At 46.9% G+C, this 22,704-nt stretch overlaps 2 protein-coding genes across 8 annotated transcripts; one reads left to right on the forward strand and one right to left on the reverse strand.

Moving 5' to 3' along the window:
- Positions 1–76: 76 nt before the first annotated feature.
- Positions 77–3,453, reverse strand: MRPS7 (mitochondrial ribosomal protein S7). Its single transcript, XM_086856816.1, has 5 exons — positions 3,344–3,453; positions 2,671–2,862; positions 2,298–2,361; positions 1,259–1,426; positions 77–776 (listed from the first exon to the last, which is right to left on the reverse strand). Exons 1-5 carry the CDS (start codon positions 3,397–3,399, stop codon positions 555–557), a joined length of 702 nt encoding a protein of 233 aa, XP_086712942.1. The 5' UTR covers positions 3,400–3,453; the 3' UTR covers positions 77–554.
- GGA3 (golgi associated, gamma adaptin ear containing, ARF binding protein 3) lies at positions 3,443–22,550 on the forward strand. 7 transcript variants are annotated; one of them, XM_086856802.1, is made up of 18 exons: positions 3,470–3,564; positions 5,499–5,720; positions 8,860–8,944; positions 9,353–9,428; positions 9,876–9,974; positions 10,762–10,885; positions 11,661–11,764; positions 12,277–12,357; positions 13,259–13,396; positions 14,365–14,446; positions 14,909–15,025; positions 15,949–16,215; positions 16,791–16,858; positions 17,238–17,560; positions 18,045–18,310; positions 18,495–18,664; positions 19,007–19,117; positions 20,316–22,550. In XM_086856802.1, the coding sequence occupies exons 5-18, from the start codon at positions 9,891–9,893 to the stop codon at positions 20,424–20,426; spliced, it is 2,046 nt and encodes a 681-aa protein (XP_086712928.1). In that variant the 5' UTR covers positions 3,470–3,564; positions 5,499–5,720; positions 8,860–8,944; positions 9,353–9,428; positions 9,876–9,890; the 3' UTR covers positions 20,427–22,550. The 7 variants fall into 7 exon arrangements, with proteins under 7 accessions (XP_086712929.1, XP_023794398.2, XP_086712931.1 ...); XM_086856801.1 differs by having other exon boundaries at positions 3,484–3,564; positions 5,499–5,655; XM_086856804.1 differs by having other exon boundaries at positions 3,519–3,564; positions 9,353–9,432.
- Positions 22,551–22,704: the final 154 nt, after the last annotated feature.

The raw sequence follows: 22,704 nt of genomic DNA on the forward strand, positions 1-22,704 counted from the left end.
CCAGTCTAGGATCTCAGAGCTTTACACAACCAGGGTAGCTGGAGCAACAGAGACAAAGGTCTGGAATTAGGAAACCTTTCCCATAAAACTGGTTTTATTTTGTCAACATTCCCATCAAATCTGTGCAGACCACGTTACTGATGACCAAAACCAAAAATCGCCTTTTATTGCCTGTTGTACCAATCCCTGTGGAAGAGGATCCAACCCTGCAGCCACAAACATTGCTGATTTGAGCAATGGAGACTTTCAGATCCCCAGGAAAAAGATTTGTGAAAGATGGTGTTGTTTAGCATTGCTGCAAGAAAAACATCTAAGGCTTGTCTTCACAAGGAAGTGATTATGAAATAACTGGAGCAGCCCTGCTGGGGCTGGTAACTCTGATTCCTCCTTCCCCCATCCAAACAAGCACAAAGAAAAAGAACCTCGTGGGGATCGTGTGAGCTTTCCCTGGGTTAGATCAGAAGCTGCCTGCATATTCCACCTTTCCCTCTCCCAGGCTGGCAGCCCTGGGGCTCTGCTCTCCAGGCCATGACAGTGTGTCCCATGCAGAGTCCCTACCACCAGCGGAAGTGGGCATATGCCCGGTTGGCCTCTGCCATCTTGTGCAGGACATGCTTCTTCTTGATGACAGGCCCCTCATTGTTGAAGGCTAGGAGCAGCTCCTGGGAGAGCTTTTCTGGCATCATTGTCCGGCGGTGCTTGTTCTCCCTGCACTCCGTGATCAACCACTTCATGGCCAGGAAGCGCTTCCGATTGTCTGTCAGTGGGACAGGCACCTGGGAAAGGGTTAAACCACGGCAGTTATCAGCAACCTGCTCCTCCCCAGCAGCATCACAGCACCAGCTGGCACCTGCAGATGTTCACGGTGCTGCTCTCTGCAGCCAGACCCGCTGCCAACAGCTGAGCCCTGCCAGTTCTCCTGCTCTGTCCGTAGGAAGTAGCCACTGCTACCAAAAAGGAAATTCTGGCCTGTTCAGGAGCTGGGTCCAGGCTGGTTTGGGTTAGCAGAGAAGGGAGATGGTCATCCCATCTCTGCACTGAATACAGGGAAGTCACAGAATCACAGCATGGTTTGGGTTGAAAAGAACTTAAAGATCATCTCACTCCAAATACCTCCACATCTCACCTCCTTCAGGCCCCAAGGGTTCCCACTGGATCTATGTGACCCATTTTGCCACACTGACCTGCCCCCAGGGTTTGGGTAGCCTCCCTAGCTAATTGTCTCCCAACCAGATGTGCTCCCAGGCCCCCTTTTCACCTGGTAGGTTTTGCCTCCTTTGGTGATGTTGCTGAGCCCAATGATGGGCTGGCAGTTCTTGAGAGCCTGGTGGAAAATGACATAGGGGTTGCATTCAATTGTCTCCTTCTCATTTTCTGGAGCTTTGTGGTACTTCTCCAGCTGCTTCCTTTTAATGGTCTCCAGAGTCTTGGAAGAAAGGCAAGAAAGAAGACATACAGAGCAGATGGACTCTCCCACTCCATGAGGTTATATCCCTTTTACCGGCACCCCATTTTCACCTGAGCAGCTGCTCCTCCAGCCCCAGAGGAAAAAGACCCATTAGAAATTCTTTAACTCAGTTTTACTTCACCCTCTTCCAGCTCTTCAGTTTCTTTTATCAGTCATTGCACTTTGGGTGGGGGGGATGAGCAGCACAAACCTGTGCCAGAAGCCAGGGAAGGGAAGGGAGAAAGTGGAACCAGGAATAGGGGTCTGTGCACTGAGCATCCTCCCCTGCAAAGCCTGGACTCCAGAGCCCGTGTGCTTTTCTGTAACAAGGAATCAGCAGTTAATTGGGAAATTTTGGGCAAAATGTGTTCCCATTTCAAGAGATTTCAAGGATGGAACAGATCAGATGGGACCACCAGTTAATACCAGTTGCTGTGGGTTAGAGCAGGCTCAAAGCTGTGTCATGTAGGTGACACATATGTAGGACTTCAAGGGCAAGTTATACAGAGGGTAAGGAATGCCAGAGAGCTGCAAAGGTGATCTTTAGAGAAAATTATGCTTTTTAAGGGTATTTTCTGCATTTGTCCAAAAGGATACAGGAATGCTGAAGGATGGAAAGAAAAGCTGCTGGTCTTTGAGCTAAGGAGGCTGGGGTAATGTACATTTTATCAAACAAATCATGGTTTATCAGAGTCATGCTGTGAGCAACATGTGGCACAGCAAAACACACCAGGACCACAGAGATGGACTAACTGAGTTCTGGTAATTCCCAATTTCAGTGTGTTTGACATCCCAGCCTTCCATTTTAGCTAGTTTTAACGTAATAGTGAGAAGAAACATGAGTTCTTACCTGAGACATGAGGCTTCTGGCCAACACTTTATTTCCACTTTTCATCATCATATTGGTGAATTTACTGTAAACACAAAGTCAGATAGAATCTGATATGAATTCTGATTTTATCACACACAGAACTAAGCCTCCCACCCCCATCCCTTTGTGTTGTTCCCATGGTTTAAGTTGGGTATTCTGGGTGCTGCCAGATCTGCTGTAATTATCAGAAATCACTGCAGGACAATGGACTCGTTGATGGGAAAAGATTAACCCAGAATATGGGGACTGTGCTGTAACAAAAGGCAATGTGCAGCCAGAAGGTGAAGGTAGAAGAGGGCAGCACAGTTCCCAGGCATTTTTGGAGAGAGGAGGAGCTGTTGCTTCCTCTGACCTGATCATGGGGTCACTGAACACGGAACTGGAGAGAGCGGGAGGAGCAGCTTTGATGGGTCGAACAACCTTAAGCTCCATTTGTTCCCTTTCCTCCTCAGTCAGCTCCTCTGAAGGTTTCTGATACAATTCCTTTTTCACTTCTGGTTCCAGATAGCTGGGGTTGTAGCGGCTCCATCTCACCGGGATTATCCTGCAGGGAACAAGAGAAGCGGGGCTGTAACCCAGTGCAGGTGCTGTGTCCTGACAGGGATGCAGACAGATGTGGACAGATGTGAGCACGCCTCAGAAGGATATGCTAGATGCGAGAGGCATAACGTGGCAGTGGGGCGAGCAGCTCAATGCAGGATTCTATCCCTTTTTTCACTGTTCCTATGGCCACGCACTGGAAGCGGCTGTGCAGGGAGGCAGGGGAGTCACCATCCCCGGAGCTGTTTAAGAGGCGTCCGGACCTAGCGCTGGGTGCCCTGGTTTAGGGATTAGACTAGCAGTGTTGCATGCACGGTAGGCCTGGATGACCCTAGAGGTCTCTTCCAGCTTTGATGGTGGCACACACCCTCCCCGCACCCCTCGTATGCTCCCGGCAAGCCGTCCCCGGGCCTCCCTCCGTGCTGCCCGTGTTTCCGCGGTGGGGAGCAGCCCCCGGGAATCCCCCGACCTCTCTCCCCACTCACCGTGGCAGCCAGGCCCGCAGCCGCCGGCCCAACCCCGCCGCGCTGGGCGCCGCCATCTTCCGTGCGCGCGCCGCCGCGCGGGGCGGGGCCGGGCCACCCGTCTGGGGGCGGGGCCCAGGGCAGGACACGCCCCCCGCGGCGCTCGCGCGGGCGGGGCGGGGCCCCGGGTCGCTCCGGCAACATGGCGGAGGCTGAGGGGGAGAGCCTGGAGTCGTGGCTGAGTGAGTATCACGGGCGTGGGGGCACCGCCCGGCCCCCTTCGACCCCCGGCCCCGCTGTCCCTCTGCCCCTCATTCCCTTTCCAGCGCCTCCCTGCAGCCTCCGCTCGCCCGACCCCGCCACCCCTCTCAGCCGGGCGGGAGCCCCGGGGCCGTCCCGGGGAGGCCGGGGGTGACAGCGCTTTGGGGACGGGTTGGCACAGTCCCCGGACAGTGGGGAGTTTCAGCACACTGGGCACGGGATCTCAGCACCCCGGGGATGCGCCGTCCCGGGAGAAGAGCCGGGGAAGAGCCGGGGCCGCCCCTCCCCGCGGTCAGCTCGGTGTGGGGCGCGGCAGCGGCTGGGGGCCGGTAGCAGCTCCCCGTGGGAGATGTGGGCAGCGGGCAGGCCTGCACCTCGCCTCGCTCAGCACCTGCCACGCTGCTGCTTTTTCTTGTCCGTAAAGGGTCATGCTTCGTGTCTGTCCCTCCCGTCCCTTCCCTTGCCTTGGTTGTGGCTGGCCGAATGTACAGCCTGAGTGCTGTCCGTGAGATTTAGAATTACGGGGTTTCCCAGATGAATTATATTCGTGTGTTATACAACTGTGATTTTCAAGCAGGCGAATCCTGCTTTATGCCTGGCTGCAGTTTCAGGGTAATTGTGGACATCCATTCTGTACAGGCTAGAATATATCAAAACCCTTTGTCAGGATAAGGTACCTTAAAGGTTAGAGGGGACAAACTCCCGTTGTTTGTTGATGCCCAGCCCCTGCTGTGTCCTCTGCCTATGTGTCTGTCCGTGCTGCCCATGTCATTTGGGCTCTGGCTGTACAGGACACAAAGATGTGATTCCTGAATGAATCAGTCATAACTGTAATTGTTTTTCATATATTCCACACACAGGAGCCATGCTTCACATCATAGCTTGTTGCCTAGTTGTTTTTTTTTTCATTTTTTTTTAATAGTTATTTGTTTGATTATGGTAGCAAGTGAAGTTCCAAGTAGTCAGGCACTGGGCAAACTGCAGAAGATAATTATTACCCCAAATACCTCAGAGTGTAAAACCTGTTACCCTTGGAGCTATGCTTTCATAAACAAGACTAGATATATCTCCTTCTTTCTCCATATTTTTATATAAAATTCAAACATGTACATGCTGTCATGGTCTGTTATACGAGTTACTGGTTGAAAGATGTTTCCAGCTCTTCTCATTTTAGCTCAATCCCTTCTGTCTCCTTACTGTTTTTGCTCCTCCTCTGAACTCCCACAATTTGTCAGTATCTTTTGTTGCAGCCAGTGAGACACAAGAAGGAACACCCACATCCCTTCCTTGCAATCTTTCTCTGAGGAGAGCTGACTCACCCAGTTCGGTTTGTGTGTGAAAATATCTCTAGTAGGAAGGATATTTTGGATTGTATAGCCTGGAATGCTTCCTGACTGCTTGTTTTGTGGGGATATTTTTTAACTGAGGAAGTTAAGGGAGAGGTGATTTGTCCTTGGCCAAGGGGCTAAAGGGAAGAGTTGCAAAGGCCTTACTCACTGTGAGAAGCATTGCAGTTAGCCTGATTGCAGAGGGGCACACATTTTTCAAGGCTTGAGTGCTGCTCTCTGATTCAGGAGGATGCTTTTATGCCAGGTCACTGCTACAGTGATTGCTGCTAGTGTGGCTGTATCACCCTCCCATCGCAGGGAGCACTGAGCCTTCCATGTCTGGGAATTACCATCAGAGTTGTGAGGCTGGGCAGGCAGAGCTGGTGGCTGGTGGCTCTCACCTGTCCTCCCAAGGCGTTTTCTTCTGTAATCATGACAAAGCTGTGGCTAATGCCAGCCTTGAGGGTGTGCCATGCTGTATCCTTCCTAAGGGAATGGCTCAGCAGCACAGCCAACTTACCAGCCACAGAAGATGGAGAATTTCTTACTGAAAATGTTGGTCTTTTTTTCCTGTTGTGTGTGTGCAGCTTCCTGCTGCCCTGCCTCTGGCATCAGGTGGAGTCACAGACCCATGAAGTAACATCATCCTCGTGTCCTGCTGCTGCAGCAAGATCTGCGCCTCAGCCTGGGATGATCTGGCATCTGCATGTCCTGCCTCATTCCAGACAGCTGGGATGAGAGAAGGTGATCCTTCCTGTCCCCTCCTGGCTGGCAGGCTCTGCTTCTGCTCTGAGCTGAAACAGAAGAAGGTTAGGAGATAACGTCAGATGCACAAACGCAACTGGAGCCTTTGCCTCCAATGCTGCTTTTTCTGCTGCATCCAAAAGGAAGCTTCTTGTATCCCACTCATGTCAGGCTAAGGCAGTGTTCCACTGAGGAGCAGATGTAAATGGATAAAATATTATGATTGTCTTAATTTCTTTTTTTCTTGGTTTGTCTGGCACAAGCATTCTTTTCTGCCCAGGACAGCAGAATCCAGCTGTTAGACAGGACATGCCTGGGCTGGGAATCATAGGCTGAGCCTGATGTGGGGAAACTGTTGGGGTGGCTTTTGCTCATTTCAGTAGAGAAGAGAACCCAGGAAAACAGGAGCATTTGTTATCAGCCAGTTAATGGTCTGTGGTTCTTTTTGTTCCAGCATCATTTCTCTTTAGAGAAAACAAATACCTTTGTTTCATATCTGATTATTAATCTGAATGTTGCTTCATTAGCATTTCAGTCTGGCAGAGCATCTGAGGGCTGAGTGGCTCTGATACTCAGGATGGATGTGAAGCAGCTTTGTTTATCCTGAGCACATTCAAAAAAAGCTGAAAACTGAGGCAGAAGTGGTGGCAGGACTGGGGTAGTGCCAAGACTTCAGTCCCCAGATTGCTGGTTTAGGTTCATGTGTGAAATGGGATTTTCAGGAGGGGACCAGGTGGACAGGTGTCTCTGGAAGCAAATAACTGGTACCAAAAGGGCCTTGGTTGGCAGTTTCAACAGAATAGCTGAGGACTTGATATTCCAGAGCACCAGCTCTTCATCCTGGAGCGAATCCTTTCACGTAAGGGTTGAAGCATATTTATAAAGCATCACAGATGAGCTCCTTGCCCACATTTTAAGCATTCCACATAAAAATGGAGGGGATTTTAAGTCACAACTTGATAGACGCAACACAGCTCCCAGTAGGGCTGGAAAGGTGAAGTGAGGTGATTCCACTCCACTGAGATGCTGAGTTCATGTGGCTGTGCTGAGACTGGGAACAGCTATCCATACACCCTGTTGTGTTGTGTCATGCAAACACATCAATCTCCAGAGCCAGGGCAGGACTTGTGATCAAGCTCATTAACTTTTATGAACCAAGGTTTCATATGGAGGTTTTATGGATGTTGGAAATAGGAAGTTTCTTCATGTGGAACAGCACTTCTCTTTGGCAGTCACTTTCGCCTTTTGAGACTTCAGTGTCTTCTTGTGAGAGCTTTTGCAGAAAAAACTTAAAGTCTGAGAGCATGAAATAATCCAGTGTCATTGCAAAAAGTTTTTCCAGATATTTGGAACAGCTTTAAAATTAACGCTTTGAACACGGAAATCTTGGTTACATTTTCCTGTTTGTACCACATCATTTTCCTAATTTCAGGATGTGCACCCAACAGAATCCAACTGGTTGTGTATCCTGTGTGCTCCTTCTGCATTTATTAAGTAAATTCCCTTAATTCCAGCCAGGAACTGGGTGTTTTTCTTCCAGGCCTGCCAAGCACAAGAGGTGCTTTGGAGCACCAAACCACCACAGTGCTGTTTGACTTGAACTAAGAAGCTTTAGATTGTTGTAAGTCCATGGTTTCATGATGCTTCCAGGGTGTTCATCAGTTGGAAATGTGGTAATAAGATTTAGGTGCCACATGCTTGGAACAGTTGTTTGCAGAAGTTGTCTTTTAAACTGAGCTTCCCTTGAATCTCTTGAGTGTAAGACCAACCTGGTAGCTCAGCTAGTTCTACAGGATGTTATCTTGCAGTCATTCCTCCCTGGCTGCTGTCTTCTGCTTATCTAGGGTCCTGTGAAGGTCAGCAGTGGGCACAGAGATTCACCTGTCGAATATTTTACCATGCAATCTATGGAAAATTTACTTGCTTTACATGTATCATTCAGTGAGGAGGAAAACATGAGAAAGCATTGCAGGATGGGCACAGTAGGAGGGCCAAGGTGCACTTGGAAAGGGAGGGTTTGGAGTAGATGCATGACAGCTGTTTTTAGCTGTCTCTGGAAAAGCAAAAGGATATGTTTTCATGATGATAAAAAATGACACTTGGTAATGTGGCATGTGTTTGTTTTGTTATGCTTCCCTCTGAGATGAAGGTACAGGGATATGTGCTGGGTTTTTTCCTGCCCTTCATCCCCTGCTCCATTCTATCTGACTAAGCAATATTTAACTTCCTAAACCTCTTTCCAGTATATGAAAAAATTTTCGAAGGTTTCTTAAATGCCAGCTCTTACATACATAGGGACAGGTACAGTGCATTGTTTCTTCCCTTATAAGAAAGAAAAAAACATCATGTCTGGTCATCGTGGCTGGAAAATTAGGTTAAAGCAGGAATCTGATCTCAGATCATTGATGCATAAATTCATTGCTGCATCAGGGTTAAGTAAAATACATGGAGAAGATGCATTCATAACCAAAGAGATGCTGTTAGCCTCACTGCTCTGCAATCAGTACAGTCAGTGAGGTCCTGCTGCTTAAGGGAGGATCCTTCAGGAGCCTGAAATAGCCCTGTCTGTAAAGCATTGATCTTTTGGCTTCAGCATGTAGAACTTGAGTTCCTGATCAGGTGCAAGCTGCAGTGTTTATTACTTGCAAGAATAACTCAATGTATAATAATAAATTTCAGTTCATAAATCCCAGGAGAAATGCTAAGGCATCAATCAAGTCAGCTGACACTACAAGAGCAAGTGCTAATACTAAATGACTGATATTAAACATCTGATATTCCAGCTCTTGCTTCTGTGAAATTCCCAGGGAATACAAAAATAATTTCATATGTAGAAAGTGTGAGGGTTTAACCTTTAAAGAGTTTAATGTTACAACCAAATAGAAGGAGACAGCATTTCAGGCAGAGGAAACTGTGAGCTGAAATATTTTATCTTGTGGCTCTCATTTAGGATATGGGAATAGCCTGTCTCTAAATACTTGAGATTTGGCACCTGTTTTCTTTGGAAAGCAGCAGTTATTACTGGATGTTTGGATGTCTCAACTTGGACACACCCTTTTTCCTGAACAGACATACCATGTGTGAACTTTTTTCTCCTTTTTTAGAGCTGGCAATGGATGTCAGATGCTTTTCCCTAGGAAATGTGTCACCTTTTATACTGTTTCTTCTCTTGATTGGTGATATGTTCTCTTTTCCTTACCAAAGATAAAGCCACCAACCCATCCAACAGGCAAGAAGACTGGGAATACATCATCGGATTCTGTGACCAGATCAACAAGGAGCTTGAAGGGTGGGTGTCCCAAACTGCTGTAGTCTTAATAAATTAATATTAACAGTTTAAGGTGTGAAATTCCATTATCACACATGTACATTTTCTCCTGCATATACTGATATCACAAGGAAGAGTTGGCTATAACAGAGTGAAGATGCCTCTCCTGTGAAAGGCAGCATGGCCAATCCAGACTGAGCAGTAGGAAACTGGGAATTCTGAATTTGCTTCTAATTTCAGGCTATGCAGCTCCAGGGTTCTCATCTGGCAAAAATTATTGCATTTGCCAGTTTGTAAAATGGGGTTATCACTGATAGTGCTGGTGGGGCTTCACATCTTTAAAATCTTTACTTACAAGACACTTTATTTAAACAGCAGAATTTATGAAAGTATTAAAATCCTCCATGGTGTTTATCTGCTCTGTTCCAGGCCACAGATAGCTGTGAGACTCTTGGCTCATAAAATCCAGTCACCACAGGAATGGGAGGCAGTCCAAGCCCTGACAGTAGGTAGTCCTTACCCCTCCTCTTAAATCCAGGCATTTATCACATCACCTGGGTGGAGTAGAGGGGGCACAGGGTGTGTCCATGGGGTCAGCTGGGGGCTCAGTGCCCTGATCCCCACAAGGGAGTGGGAGGGAGCACAGTTCCATCCATAGTGTCCAGAAACAACTCTGGGTTAGTTTGAGCTGCTTTCCTTTGTTGTCTTCAGGCAAGATTTGTGCTTGTTATTGAGGCCAAGTATAACACAGACCCAGATACACCTAGCTGAGGGTGGGACACCAGGCTGCCTTGATGTGTCATCCCTAAAGAAGGGAGATTGATGTCTGCATGGAGCAGGAATACTTGTCTCACTGATAGGGGCCCTTCACCTCCCCTCTAAGCAGAACACACACTGTTATTGTAGGGTTCTGGTGTTGCTTTCAGCCCCTATTTCTGTTCCTTGAATGCAGGTGCTGGAAGCTTGTATGAAGAATTGTGGGAGAAGATTTCATAATGAAGTTGGGAAGTTTCGCTTTTTAAATGAGTTAATAAAAGTTGTGTCTCCAAAGGTTAGTCCCTGAGCCTTACAGCCCATAGCTGCCTTTTGTTTGACCTCTGTAAGCTACAGGCAGCATCCAAAATATTTGCAGTGTTCTGTTTGGCTCATTGTGCTTACTATTCTATATTCAAGAGCATTTGTTAGCTAAGCTCTTGTTGTTGGGAGTTTTTTTTTGCCTTACTAAATTTCTCAGGAAGTTGTATTAATTTGCCATCACTATGCAATCTCTGGGCTGCTCTAATCCTTCAGGTAACTCAAGGGCTTCTACAGCTTGGGTTGTGTTCTTTTAAAAAACAAAATTCCAGTGATGGTGGAAGAGAAGTGTGATGCAGAGGTTAAATCACACATGTGACAACACACCATGGAATTCTAGTCCTTATTCTGCTGACTTGCTGTGTAAAGAGTGTCAGGCTAAGTCTCTCAACATTCATGATAAGTTTAATGTGCTGAAAATCTTCCCTATGGCGTGATTGATGCAGCAATGCATTCCCAGATTCTTTCCCATAAGACAGGGGAGGGGGTGGTTCTCTGTATTGCTGTAATTTTTAAAATAGCAAAATCCTGGAGCCAGCAGAATAGCTGCTTTTTCTTTTGCTGAAGATAATCACAAAGCTTTTCTTCATTGTAATTTCAAATCTATGAAAGGAGCAATTTTTCCTCCTAATGAGATGTCCCTTAGATCATCTTGGTACTTGGATCATACACCTTTGAATGTATTTCACTTGGCTTCCACAGAGCTTTATTTTAAAAAAGAAATTAAGAACATGAAGAATTTGGATCTTTTTTCCCACACTTAGTACCTGGGAGACCGAGTCTCAGAGAAGGTGAAGTCCAAAGTCATTGAATTGCTGTATAGCTGGACTGTGGCATTGCCAGAGGAATCCAAAATCAAGGATGCCTACTACATGCTGAAGAGACAAGGTAGGGCATCAGCTGCTCACTCATGCATTCTTTCCTGTCTGGGCTTTGAGCAAGAGTGTCACAAAATATACAGCTTCTAATTAAATGTGTTCAAGGCAAGCACTGAGGGGAGGTAGAACAAGGGAGAAATTCTCTGAGAAGCTTTTCATTATTTGTAAATGCCTTGGGCGGGGTTGGGTTGGCTCTGTTAACTAAATTAGTGAAATATCTTGCAAATACTTTTGTTTTGGTTTGAAGGGCCTTTTCTAAGTTTTTTTTTTTTTTTTGAAGTAGTTATTAGATGATTTGATCAAGTCTAATTTAAAGTGAAATAAGAGCTTCCAAGTAGCTTTTTGTGTTTTTTTTAACTAAATGGCTTTGCAGCTGTTCTGTAGTTCAGCTGACACACATTTTTTGTATAGGCACAATGAAAAAAAACTCAGTAGTTTCACAAGAAAAATAGATTCCATGAAAGCCCTGGAAACCATCCTGTCCTATTAGGACACATAGATTGCAGGTCATAACTGTCCCTTGCAGCACTGTGGATGGATAAACCAAAGGCTGAATGGGGCTGAAAATGGTTCCTCCTTTTCAGAGGGAGAGTTTTAGCTCATGTGGGGTTGGGAGAACATCCAGGTAAAAGTCAGCTCAGGGATTTGGATGTATTTTTCACTGGAACAGCACAGCAGTGTCAGGGACAGATATGTGTTGGCTTTGACAGCAGCCTGGAAGTACCTGTGTGCCCTGCCTGGTGCGAGTGTGTGCTGACCCACAGGGGTTCCCTTTCTGCTTTCAGGGATTGTCATGTGTGATCCCGTGATTCCTGCAGACAGAACACTGATTCCTTCCCCACCGCCTCGTCCCAAGAACCCAGTGTTTGATGATGAGGAGAAATCCAAGGTACAGTGAAGACTTGTGTCAAAATCACTAATGAAAAGGGATTACTCAGGGCACATTTACAATAAGGAAGCAGACTATAATAGCTTTTATTTTGGGGGCAGTATGGTCTGTACTTTTGCAGGGTTCACTGCTTTGTCCACCTGCTTAACCCAAAGTTCCAGTTAAGACCTTGTCTGTGTTACCATTATGGGGTTACTCCTGTTAAAGTGCTATCTTGCTGAAGTACTGGAAAGCAGAGAATCTTTAACACACAGGAGGAGAAATGATGTATGGGAGAAATAACTATCTAGTGCCAGAAGTCTCTTGAGTTTTCACAGAATATGTCCTGTGTAAAAGCAGGAATGCAGCAACTCACATAAATAATAAACTCTCAATGACTTCCACTGAAGTCCCTGGAAGCTGTGTAAGCTTTGTAATACTGAGCCCTTTTTCCCTGAATTTTCATACAGATTCCCTTCCCTTTGTTCAAGGGTCTTTATTTGTTTCTTGACTGTCATCTTCTTGTCTTCCAGCTTCTAGCCAAGCTGCTGAAAAGCAAAAACCCAGATGATTTACAAGAGGCCAACAAACTTATAAAATCCATGGTAAAAGAGGTAAGAAGTTCCTCTAGGATTGGTTGAGGTCATCAGTCTGCTTTCCAGGTTTTAAGCAATCTGACTTCAAATGGTGGATTTGGTCTCTAGCTTGTACCTAGGAGATGTTTGTGTCACAGAAATGTTTCTGGTGGGATGGGGCAGGAATGAAATGTCGCTTGTTGTAATTAACCACATTCCCATCATTCAAAGTGGGATTTCATATCAAGGTTTGGTGGGAGCATCATGGTACCACCGCTGGATGCTGAGGACTGAGTCACTGGACTGGGTCTCCTCACAAACAAGTTCATGGAAACACCTTCCTGTTTGTAGAGCTGTGTTGCATCCACCCATGGCAGTCATTCCAAACTCTGGAGTCCAGAAAATCACTCACTGAGATTCTGGCAAATAAAAGGATACCTTCTGGTCTGTGGTGGTCATATAGGTTACCAAGACATTTCATTCAAGCTCCTTTTGTCCCCAGGGCAGGCTCTCCTACATCTTCAGCTGCAATCTCCAATCAGAGATGGGTGGACATTTTCCACCAGAGTATGCTTGTTGTTCCTAGTAAATGTTTTGCTTCAAACACATCTCTTTTGTTAAATGACATCAAGTGAACAAAAAAAAAATCTTCTGAAAAGGTCAGAAAGGAACTTCTGGGAACTTTTTTGGTGGTGTAATTATACACTGAATTCTGTTTAATGAGACATTTTGGAAATAAGTTGCCTGTAATTTCCGAATGGTGGTGAAAAAACAATAAAATAAACAAAGTTTCACATGAACGAAGAAGGGTTTTGTTTGCTTTTTTCTACTTAACCTTAAATAGCCATTACTTGACACATTTGCAGATTATATCTGTGGCTGTGTTAGGGAGCTTTTAGAAGGAAACTCACCCTTTCTGTCTGTGCTTTCCACCCTGAAGGATGAGGCTCGGATCCAGAAGGTGACAAAGCGCATGCACACACTGGAGGAGGTGAACAACAATGTGAAGCTGCTGAATGAGATGCTGGTTCATTACAGCAAAGAGGACTCATCAGAGGCTGACAGGGAGCTCATGAAGGTGGGTCTGAGCTGCTCCTTCTTCCCAGCAATCCTGTAGTCAGTCCTTTCTTACAGAGTTTTGCAGAGAATTACAAACACTGCAGTAAAACGGAGAGCAGTGATGAGAAACGGGAGCAGTTGATGCAAACAGCAGGCAAGAAAATAACCATTTTTATAGTGCCTGGGTGGGGAATAGCTCTGTTTCGTGTATGCTTGGAAGTGAGGTGCAGTTTTTCTCCAAAGGTGCAGCATGGCAGAACCAAGAAGCTTCAGTTTGTCATTCTCATTCTGGGTCCTATAAGGACACACAGATTGCAGGTCATAACTGTCCAAGGCAGCACTGTGAATGAATAAACTAGAAGCCAAATGGGGCAGGAAATAGTCCCTCCCCTTCAGAGGAAGAGTTTTAGCCTGTGTTACAGGGTTTGGAGAACATCAGCAAAGTGAAAATCGAAACAATCACCAGGGATGATTTGGTTGGCCAAGAGCCTTTAAGATTTGCACATTATCTTATTAAAAAAAAGTATTTTTAACAACAAGGTCTTCAAACAGTGGTAAGATGCTTAAGAAACTTGTTTGTTTCTGTGGACCATTTTGTTATTGCCACTTTTCTGCTGTGTGGTTGCAGACTCAGTAGTGGTTGCAGCACAATTGCAACCTAATTGCTGAGGCATGATTCTGCTCTTCCTCAGGCTTTTAGAGACTACTATACAGGGAGGGTACATCTCTTTTAGATTGGAACTTGGCCATAAGTGCTGATGTGAGGGAGGACTGAGATGTGCTGGGAATTCAGGTTGTGTTACCCCAGGTTCATGTAACACTGCTCAGCTTTGTGAGCTGGGCACAGAGGATGATCCTGGCTGTGCAGCCGCATTGGCACAATCAGCACAGTGAGACTGGTCTGTTCTGGGGCTCGTTCTGTGTTAATTGATGCTGCTGGCAGTGGCTCCTGGCTGGTGAAACCCTTTGTCCTAATCTGTCTTCCAGGAGCTCTACGAAAGGTGTGAAACCAAAAGACGGACTCTGTTCAAGCTGGCCAGTGAGACAGAGGATAATGACAGCAGTTTGGGTAAACCAAGCTACACTTGTCCTTTTTAAATTGCTTTTGTGTTCCTTGCCTTTGTAAGGGTTCAGCTGCAAAGTCCTCTCCTCGCTGTGGGTTCCTGTTGCTTTGATAAAGGACAGTCCTTCTGTCTTGGTGCTTATCATTTCAGTTCAGGCAAGGACTGGACAGTAAAGTTGGTGGTTAGGAGGATGGGAGCAGTAATGGGGGACAGTTGCTGCTTTGGGAGGGGAAGGGAGTTGCTGTGGGGAACAGCTTTGGGCTCATTTGTTTCTTGTTACTGCAATGTGTGTGGAGCTAAAGGTCAGGGTATTGCTTATAGAAATGTGGCACAAGCAGAGTGATGGAGCTCATAGCCCAATATACATGGTTTTTCTTGCTGATTATTTAGCTGACAACTGAGCACTCTCAGCATTAGTGGGAACAAAGTGACTAAAACCTTGGAAGTAATTTTTGTCTCTCTTGTAGGGGATATTCTGCAGGCCAGCGACAATTTATCGCGTGTGATAAATTCCTATAAAAAAATAATAGAGGGGCAAACAATCAATGGTGAAGTGGATCTCCCTGGGATGTCTGTAGTGGAAGGTGAGTTCCTGGGAAGCCAATTGTTTAATTTTTGAATCCTGTAATTCTAAGTCTTTTGAGCAGTGTTTCCTGTTTTGTTAAAGTAGCTTTTGATGGTTCTTGTAGCCAGTCAACAGTTTGCAAATCAGAAGGGAACAAGAAGGCTCCTGTGGATAAACAATGGATAAACAATTCTGGACAGGAGCAGCAGTGCTGGAGCTTTGCATTCTCCATTGCTCAGTCCATATTATTGAAACCTTTGTTGGCATCAGTAGCAGGCCTGCATGTGAGCAGTTTTGTGTCAGAAGTTCTCATACATTTTCCTCCCCACATTTGTCCTGTTTCTTAATGTGTAAGAAGAAGATAATTTTATCAAAAACAAAAGAACTGAAGAGTAGGAGCTAGAACAAGGGTCCTTTTCCTGGTTTTGTAAGTCATACAATTTGTAAATTCAGGCCAGCTGCCCATTTCACACTTTAGCTTCACCATTGAAAGCTCTGGACACAAGTGTGACAGAACTTGCATTTGACAGAATTATCATTCAAACATTTTTGCTGCTGCCTGGCAGCATCTTACCTGGACAAGACTGTGCTAAATGTGAAGATAGAGATGGCATGGATTTCCTTCAGCTCTCCTCTGTTTATTATAATCCTGTAGGATCTCACAAAGCCTCATCTGAGCTCGAAAAGATTTTGAAGAGATCATGAATTGTGAAGCACTGGGGAAGGAGCAGTGGTTGCAGCAGATTTTTATGTGGAAGTTCTTTAAGTATCTGTGTAGATTTACATAGTCTGGGCAGCAAATACCCTTCCTCTGTTACAAAGAGCCGTAAGCCAAGCTCATGAGGATCTAAACCATCTCTCTGCTAATTTCTTCCGCACAATGGGTTTGCTCTGAGCTTTTTGCCTTCTTTCCTAGTAGTGTTCTTCTCCTGTGTGCTGCAGGGAGTAACTCCACCAGTAATCTCAACACCCTCATTGACCTTGCTGGACTGGACGTCACCAGCACCCCACCACCTCCGATGCCACCCAGCAGCCTGGCACCAGCCCCCAGCACAGCCCCTGGCCCAGCTGAAATCCCCATCCTCCCTCCTCCCCCCCAGACGTTCGCTGTGCGCAGCAGCTCCTCTGGACAGGTGGAAGCAGCACCCGCTCAGCAGGGCAGCACAAGCAACTCCCTGTCCTTGCTGGATGAGGAGCTCCTGTGCTTGGGTAAGATACTGAGGGGCCTGCAAAAGGGCTGCTCAGTCCATCCTAATAAAGGCTATTTCTGCGTTCTCCATGTTCCTGCATTCCCAGGAACACTCCCTTGCATCATTCTGAATGTTAGTCCTGGTCAGTGAGTCAGTATTAAAATCTTTTCCCAGAGTTGTCTGCAAGAAAGTAACTGTTCAATGCAATTGCAGTCTGATCTCTGGGGCTGCTGGGACATGCTCTGCGTACAGGCTGTAGTTTGGGACAGATGAAGCCCTGATTGTGCGGTTGTGCTAAAGAGAAGGTGCCTCAGAGGGGCTGTGAATAGGAGCCTGCAGGATGCCTGTCTGTGGAGTCCAGATGTGAACAGCAGAAGGCAGTGCTAATCAGGATGCATTAGAAGAGCTGTGTGCAGGGCATGACTGTTGGCTGCTGGTACTGTCAGTTGCTTCCTCATCATACTTAAAGTCCATCTCAGTGTTTCATCGGGTTCTTGGGCTCTGGCAGAGCCAAATCAAGTTTTGATGGTACTGAAACAGCAGCCAAGGAATGACAATAAATTAATTTTCTCTTCCTGTTGTTTTTCCCTCCAGGCCTGAATGACCCAGCCCCTGCAGCAGGGAAGGAGACCTCAGAAAACAACCGGTGGAGCATGTTTGAGGTACAAAGGAGGAATCTCAGGGAACGGGAGGGAGAGATTGTCCTTGTGGGAGATCTCAGGACACACTGTCACCTTGGAGAAGCATGTGATCATACACACAGGCAAAGGGGCAGTCTGGCTTAGCCCTAAAATCTGGGATAGCTGTGTTTAAACAGAGTAGGTATCCCTGAACCTGGCTTTCTCAGTGTCCCCTCTGTCCCCATGATGTTAGTCCATGCTTTGCTTAAATTACAGATCAGATGTAGCCCTGATTTAGGCCACAGACTTCGCTGCTTGTCACCCAGCACCTGTTTCTGTGGTAAACCTCTGTAACAGAACAGTGCCATCTCTACATCAGGGCCAGCAGTGAGTTAGAGCATCTGCCTGTCCTCTCTTTCAGAATGAGCAGTTGGACCTGGATTTCTTTAATCCGAAGATGGTGACTGTTGCTTGCAACCCCGCAGGGAACCCTCTTCTCCATAACACATCACAGACCACCTGTGGGACATCAGCCACGCTGCCTTCTGTTTTCCCAGCCTCCCAGACTGCTCCCAGCATCCCAGCAACAAACTCAGCACCATTTGTATTTCCTGCTGCAGCAGCTGCCCCTGCAGGGCCTCCTAAGACTATTCCAGCTGCTCCTGGGTACTTCAGCTCATCTGTGGGGAGCAACATGTCACATAAGATGGATGCATTGGGACAACTCCTTGAAGAAGCCAAAGGGTAACCGAAAGTCCTGACTTTTCTTTGGCTCTGCAGTTAGAAAGCCAAGCTCACTGCAGTGCCAGGTTCTGAGGGTGACATTCAAATCTCTGGTTTGGTAAGAAATGGAGGGTTGGGATTTTTCGTCTCGGAGGTTTCAGTTTGCAGACTAATACAAGTGTCCCACCTCTGGGAAGGAATGGCAGGCAGAGCACACAGCTGTACTGTTGTCTGATCCAAAGGTGTGGTGTGGAGGGGAACCAGCTGTTGAGGTACAGAGGCTTCATTTCCTTCCTGACGTAGAGAAATTAGAGAAGTGACCCCAACCTCACCACTACCCCTATCCTTGTAGTGTTCTCCTCATGTGAGTCTGCACAGAGCCAGACTCCGGCCTGACTCCAGGCTGCTGCTTCATCTTGGTGATGTGGTGTTATCTCTGGCTGTTGGTGAAATTCCTGCTTCACTTTCAGCTCCGTTCACCACAGCGTTTCTGTCTCTCTTTTAGGAGTGCCACCCAAGGCATGACAGCACCTTCAGTGTTCCCTGGGGTTACTTTGGCAACCACTGTCACCCCTGCCCCATTAGCAGCACCTGCAGGGCTGCCAGCCACTGCCTCTGGAGCTCCTCCAGCTCCCTTCCCAAGCAGCTGCACTGCTGGGTCAGGAAGTCCTCTCTTCCAGCCAGCATCATTCCAGCAGCAAGGCAGTCCCATGAAAGCACCTGAAATTTCTTTGGCCAATGTCCATGTTCCCCTGGAATCCATTAAACCCAGTAAGTATTTCAGGTTTTTCACTTTGCTCTGGATATTTTTTTAAAGGCAAAGCTTCTTGGCAGAGTGCATGAAATAGAGAGAGGGGATGAGCAGCTCCAGTTGAACATCCCAGTCGCCTGATGCTGCCTCTGACCATCTGCTGCAGCCTGAACCTGGATGCTCTCCCTTCTCTCCCTGTGGCAGGCAGTGCCCTGCCCGTGACAGCCTACGACAAGAATGGGTTCCGGATCCTGCTGCACTTTGCCAGGGAGTGCCCGCCAGGACGCTCGGACGTGCTGGTCGTGGTGGTCTCTATGCTGAACACAGCACCTCTGCCTGTGAGGAACATCGTGCTGCAGGCAGCTGTGCCCAAGGTAGGGACCTGTGGGACAGAGACTGCATCCAGGGAGGCCTGGCCCTGGACTCAGGGACTTGGGACAGCCTGGTCTGACCTTTCCATAGGCTGCGCTCTGCCCCCGTCCAGAACACGAAGGTTCTTGTCAGAGGCAGAAAACTCTGAACAGGATAAGTCAAGATCTGCCTGTTCTTATTGTATTTTGCAAGTTGGGCTGGCTCTTGTTCCTTCATCCTCACTTGTGGGTTGATTCTCTTCCATTAGGATGTGAGCTGTTGTACCCCCAGCCTGTGCATGCATCCTTCATTGTCCCCAAGGCAGGAGGTCATCCCTGAGGTTCTGTTCTCTATTTCACTTGCAGTCCATGAAAGTGAAGCTACAGCCACCCTCTGGCACTGAACTGTCTCCGTTCAATCCCATCCAGCCTCCGGCTGCCATCACCCAAGTCATGCTTCTGGCAAATCCTGCGAAGGTGAGAGGGACAGTGGGATTTATCCTGCCCTCTTCAGACACGTTGGATATCAGCCAAACTCTGTGGAGGGTTGGGACCAAACATTTGAGCAGCTACAGCTGTTTATTCCTAAAAGTTTGGACTTAGGATCTTGGAGGTCTTTTCCAACCTTAATTATCTGTGATTCAAATGTGCCCTCCAGAAGTGGTTACTATGGAACGTTGATGTTTCAGTTTAGGGCTAGAGGAGGCTCTTCCCAAGAGTCTTTGGCAGGGAGAGGTATGAGAAGGGGCAGTGCACTTCTTCCAGCAAAAGGGCAAGGATCATGTCAGGCTCAGCTTTAAAGGGTAGCAAAGCTGCATCAGCTGTGCACTGAACGTGCCTGGCTTTGCTGATAATTAGATCAATGCTAAATTAACTGGTGCTGTAGCAGTACTTTTGATGAACCATCAGATAAGTGTCAGATCATGTCTGTTCCATCATTCTCTGAGGAAGTACCAGTGACCAGGGACACAACGGGGTTGATACTTTCCTTTCTGCTGATGATGCTGGGAGCATCTGAGAAGCTGTTTTTCCTTGCTGTAATCACACTCATTCAATCAGCCAGCTCTGAAAGCCCAAAGCTGAAGGACTTTCTAATTGTTTGATAAATTTAGATGTTTATATTTGAAAATTACAACAAAAGTGTTTTTTAAGTATCATCTGAAAGCTCTGAGGTAAAAGGATGAATGCCAGAGGGGCTTAATGGATGTTTTTAAAACTTTGTTGGTAGATGAAGGTGCCCTCGTTGAAGGGCTGCTTCCATCTCATGCTTACTGTATTGCAAGGCATTTTTCAGAGCAGGAACTGTTTTATCTTCTTCCACATGATGAAGAATTTAATTTTTGGAACTTTTCCAGCCAAACTTTTCTTTAGGCTCTCTGGAGAGCCTACATTCATGTGCAGCTGGCCACATCTGTGCAGTCTATGCTCACAGGTCATTTATGCTTTTCTCATTCTGCTCCATGCTAAGCACTAAAAGTTTTTTGGTATAAAAAGTGTAAGGTGAATAACTTGGGTTTGTAAATAGCTGAACTCAATGAACTTAACCTGAGCCCTCCTGCTCTGTACAACAGGAGTCTTGTGCTCTCCTGTAGAGCTGTAACAGTGAAGTGTTTTGTTCAGAGCTATTGAGCTGGGACTATTCTCACATTGCTTTTGGGTTTTGTCTTTCCTGCAGGAGAAGGTGAGGCTGAGGTACAGACTGACCTTCACCCTGGGAGATCAGCCCAGCACAGAAGTGGGCGAAGTGGATCAGTTTCCCCCGGTAGAGCAATGGGGGAATCTATGACCTTAGGACGCTGCCAGAGACTCTGACAGGACCAGGGCAGGATCCCACAGGACTGGAACTGATGTGCCGTGGGGAGGGACACACATGCTATCCACTGGTGATGTTCAGCTTCGTTTACATGTCCTGACCACTCTGCTTGTAGCTTTAGTCCAGGATGTTGTGCCCCACATTTGAAGGGGTCCTGGAACACTTACGCCAAGCATGAACTGAGAGACAGCCAGTGACAGGCAATGCTGGCTGCTTTTACCTTGACCTCTGGGTGAATCTGGTTCTATCTTCCACTCTATTAAACTTGAAGTTATTGTATTTTGAGGGAAGACCTGTCAGGAGAAGGGAATTTAATTGGCTTTTCCTGCACTGCTGTCCAGAGATCCTGACAGGCTGTGGGGTGATGATGCCATGAGCTCAGCACAGAGCCCTGACAGAGCCCTCCCTGGGACTGTGACCTCCTTGTGCCACATGGGCCCGTGAGCATGCTGAGCAATAATGCTGCTCCATGAGGGAATGCTTCCTTTTTTACACTGAAATAGCACTTAGTTCCCTTCCCCCTCTCCTGCTTCATTCCCAAGGGCCCATGTAAGCAGCCCCTCACTCCATGTGTGCCATACTGCTGTATCTTTACTTGTTATATTTATTTTATACTGCTGGCTTCCACCCAGGGACATCCATTTGGGGCAGCTGGGGCTGAGTTTTGTCTGCAAATGGTTATACTGGTTATTTTTTTTGCCTTCATTGCATTCCATAGTGTGGGGAAAAGAGGAAATGCATAGTGAGGAGGAAAGAGGGCTGAAGGCTATTGGTCAGTATTGTAGGAAGATAGCACCTGGAGCACAGAACTGTCTTTACAATCACTAGTCAGGGCCAGTGCCTGAATCCAGGGATAAGGAGAGATGCCTCTCATGTCCCCTCATGCAGGCAGTGTTACTGGTATAGTCAAATACTGTGTTTTATTAAGCTGAGTACAATGACCTACAAGATGTAAATAATAGAGCTGTAGAGCTTAAAACAGAACAAGCCGGCAGAGAAAGGAAGAGGCTCCTCCGGGATGCACTGGGTTAATGCCCCATTTTCTTTGTTCCTTGTATTAAGTGGCAAAGTGTAATTGTCCCCACAAAGGGGAAAGCAGTTTTTCTGGACATCAGTGCTGATCCCTTAGCTACAACCTCCTAGAAATAAGGTTTAAATCACCAAAACTTGGTTCCAGCAGCCCCTTCCTTCTCAGTTTCCAGTCTCTAGCAGTGCCTCAGTGAACTCTGAGAGAGTCTCATAAATTGATGGGGGTTTTTAACATCCATTGACACAAGCACAGAGAGGTGCTTGCTCAGTCCTTGGACACTCAGCTCTGCATTTCCAGCAGGGCTGTCAAGCAACAGCTCTTTGCAAACGTGGAGTGGGAGCAGCACAGAGAAAAGCAGTACACAGAGGCTCCTCCTCATGTAGGAAAATTCCACAGGAGAACATGATGCTGGAATGAATGGTGGCTGTAAAACCATTGCAGCAAACACAGCTTGCAGTTATTCATAGCTGAATTTTCTTTACTGTCCTGCACAGTAAAACTTCCTGGAGATGAAAAACAGGATTCACAAGCCTGAGGCCCTCATCAGAGGCACCAGGCAGCTGCAGGAGCCCCTGAAGGTAGAATCCAAGGTTGTCCTAGTCTGAAGCCTGTGGAGACCTCAGCTTTGTCAGCTCCCTGATGAAGAAGGCAGGGGAGAGGGATGAGTTGTTTGGACCCTAAAGAAGGCTGTTTTAAATCAATGGACTGGGAGATAAGGGACAGGGAGGGAATTCTGTCTGCCTCAGATCTGTTCTTGCCAGCACTTTAGACACAATAGGCATGGGAGCAGTGCCTGGGTGGTGTGTCCTGAGGAGCAGGGTCACCGTTTCCCTGCACATGGATCTCACTGTGACTTGGGAAGAAGGCAGGAAAGCACAGGTGCTTTCTGTGAACAGCAGCAGCCACCCAGACATAGACACGCACCATGGTCCTGCTGCTTTGGAAATTAAACCATGAATGTTTCTTGTCTGTAGGGTGAGGTTTCTGCTTCATCCCCAGCAGTCCTATCTGTACATACATCTTCAATGCGTTTGTGCTGCTGCATGTTGAATAAATCATTTTCCCTACCTGGCTCTGTGCTGGCCTTTTCTCGTGACAGCTTCTGCAGTGTGGTGCTGCTTCTGGAAAGCCTCAAACTCAAACTATCAACTCAGGACCTTCCTAAGCAAAAATAGAGGTTGTTGTTTCTAAAACCCTACTGGTTTAAGAGGTGGCCTTCAT

Source organism: Cyanistes caeruleus, chromosome 19, assembly GCF_971803275.1.
Source record: "Cyanistes caeruleus chromosome 19, bCyaCae1.hap1.1, whole genome shotgun sequence".
NCBI lineage: Eukaryota > Metazoa > Chordata > Aves > Passeriformes > Paridae > Cyanistes > Cyanistes caeruleus.

What these genes read in the sequence shown, in the direction of transcription:
- MRPS7 (XM_086856816.1), bottom strand. Translation starts at nt 3,399, where the DNA reads ATGGCGGCGCCCAGCGCGGCGGGGTTGGGCCGGCGGCTGCGGGCCTGG. An exon ending in CTGCGGGCCTGGCTGCCACG is followed by an intron (nt 2,863 to 3,343) that starts GTGAGTGGGGAG and finishes TGTTCCCTGCAG; the next exon opens with GATAATCCCGGTGAGATGGA. An exon ending in CCAGAAGCCTCATGTCTCAG is followed by an intron (nt 1,427 to 2,297) that starts GTAAGAACTCAT and finishes CTTTCTTCCAAG; the next exon opens with ACTCTGGAGACCATTAAAAG.
- GGA3 (XM_023938630.2), top strand. Translation starts at nt 3,525, where the DNA reads ATGGCGGAGGCTGAGGGGGAGAGCCTGGAGTCGTGGCTGA. An exon ending in AGGCAGTCCAAGCCCTGACA is followed by an intron (nt 9,429 to 9,875) that starts GTAGGTAGTCCT and finishes CCTTGAATGCAG; the next exon opens with GTGCTGGAAGCTTGTATGAA. An exon ending in CTCCTTGAAGAAGCCAAAGG is followed by an intron (nt 17,561 to 18,044) that starts GTAACCGAAAGT and finishes TCTCTCTTTTAG; the next exon opens with GAGTGCCACCCAAGGCATGA.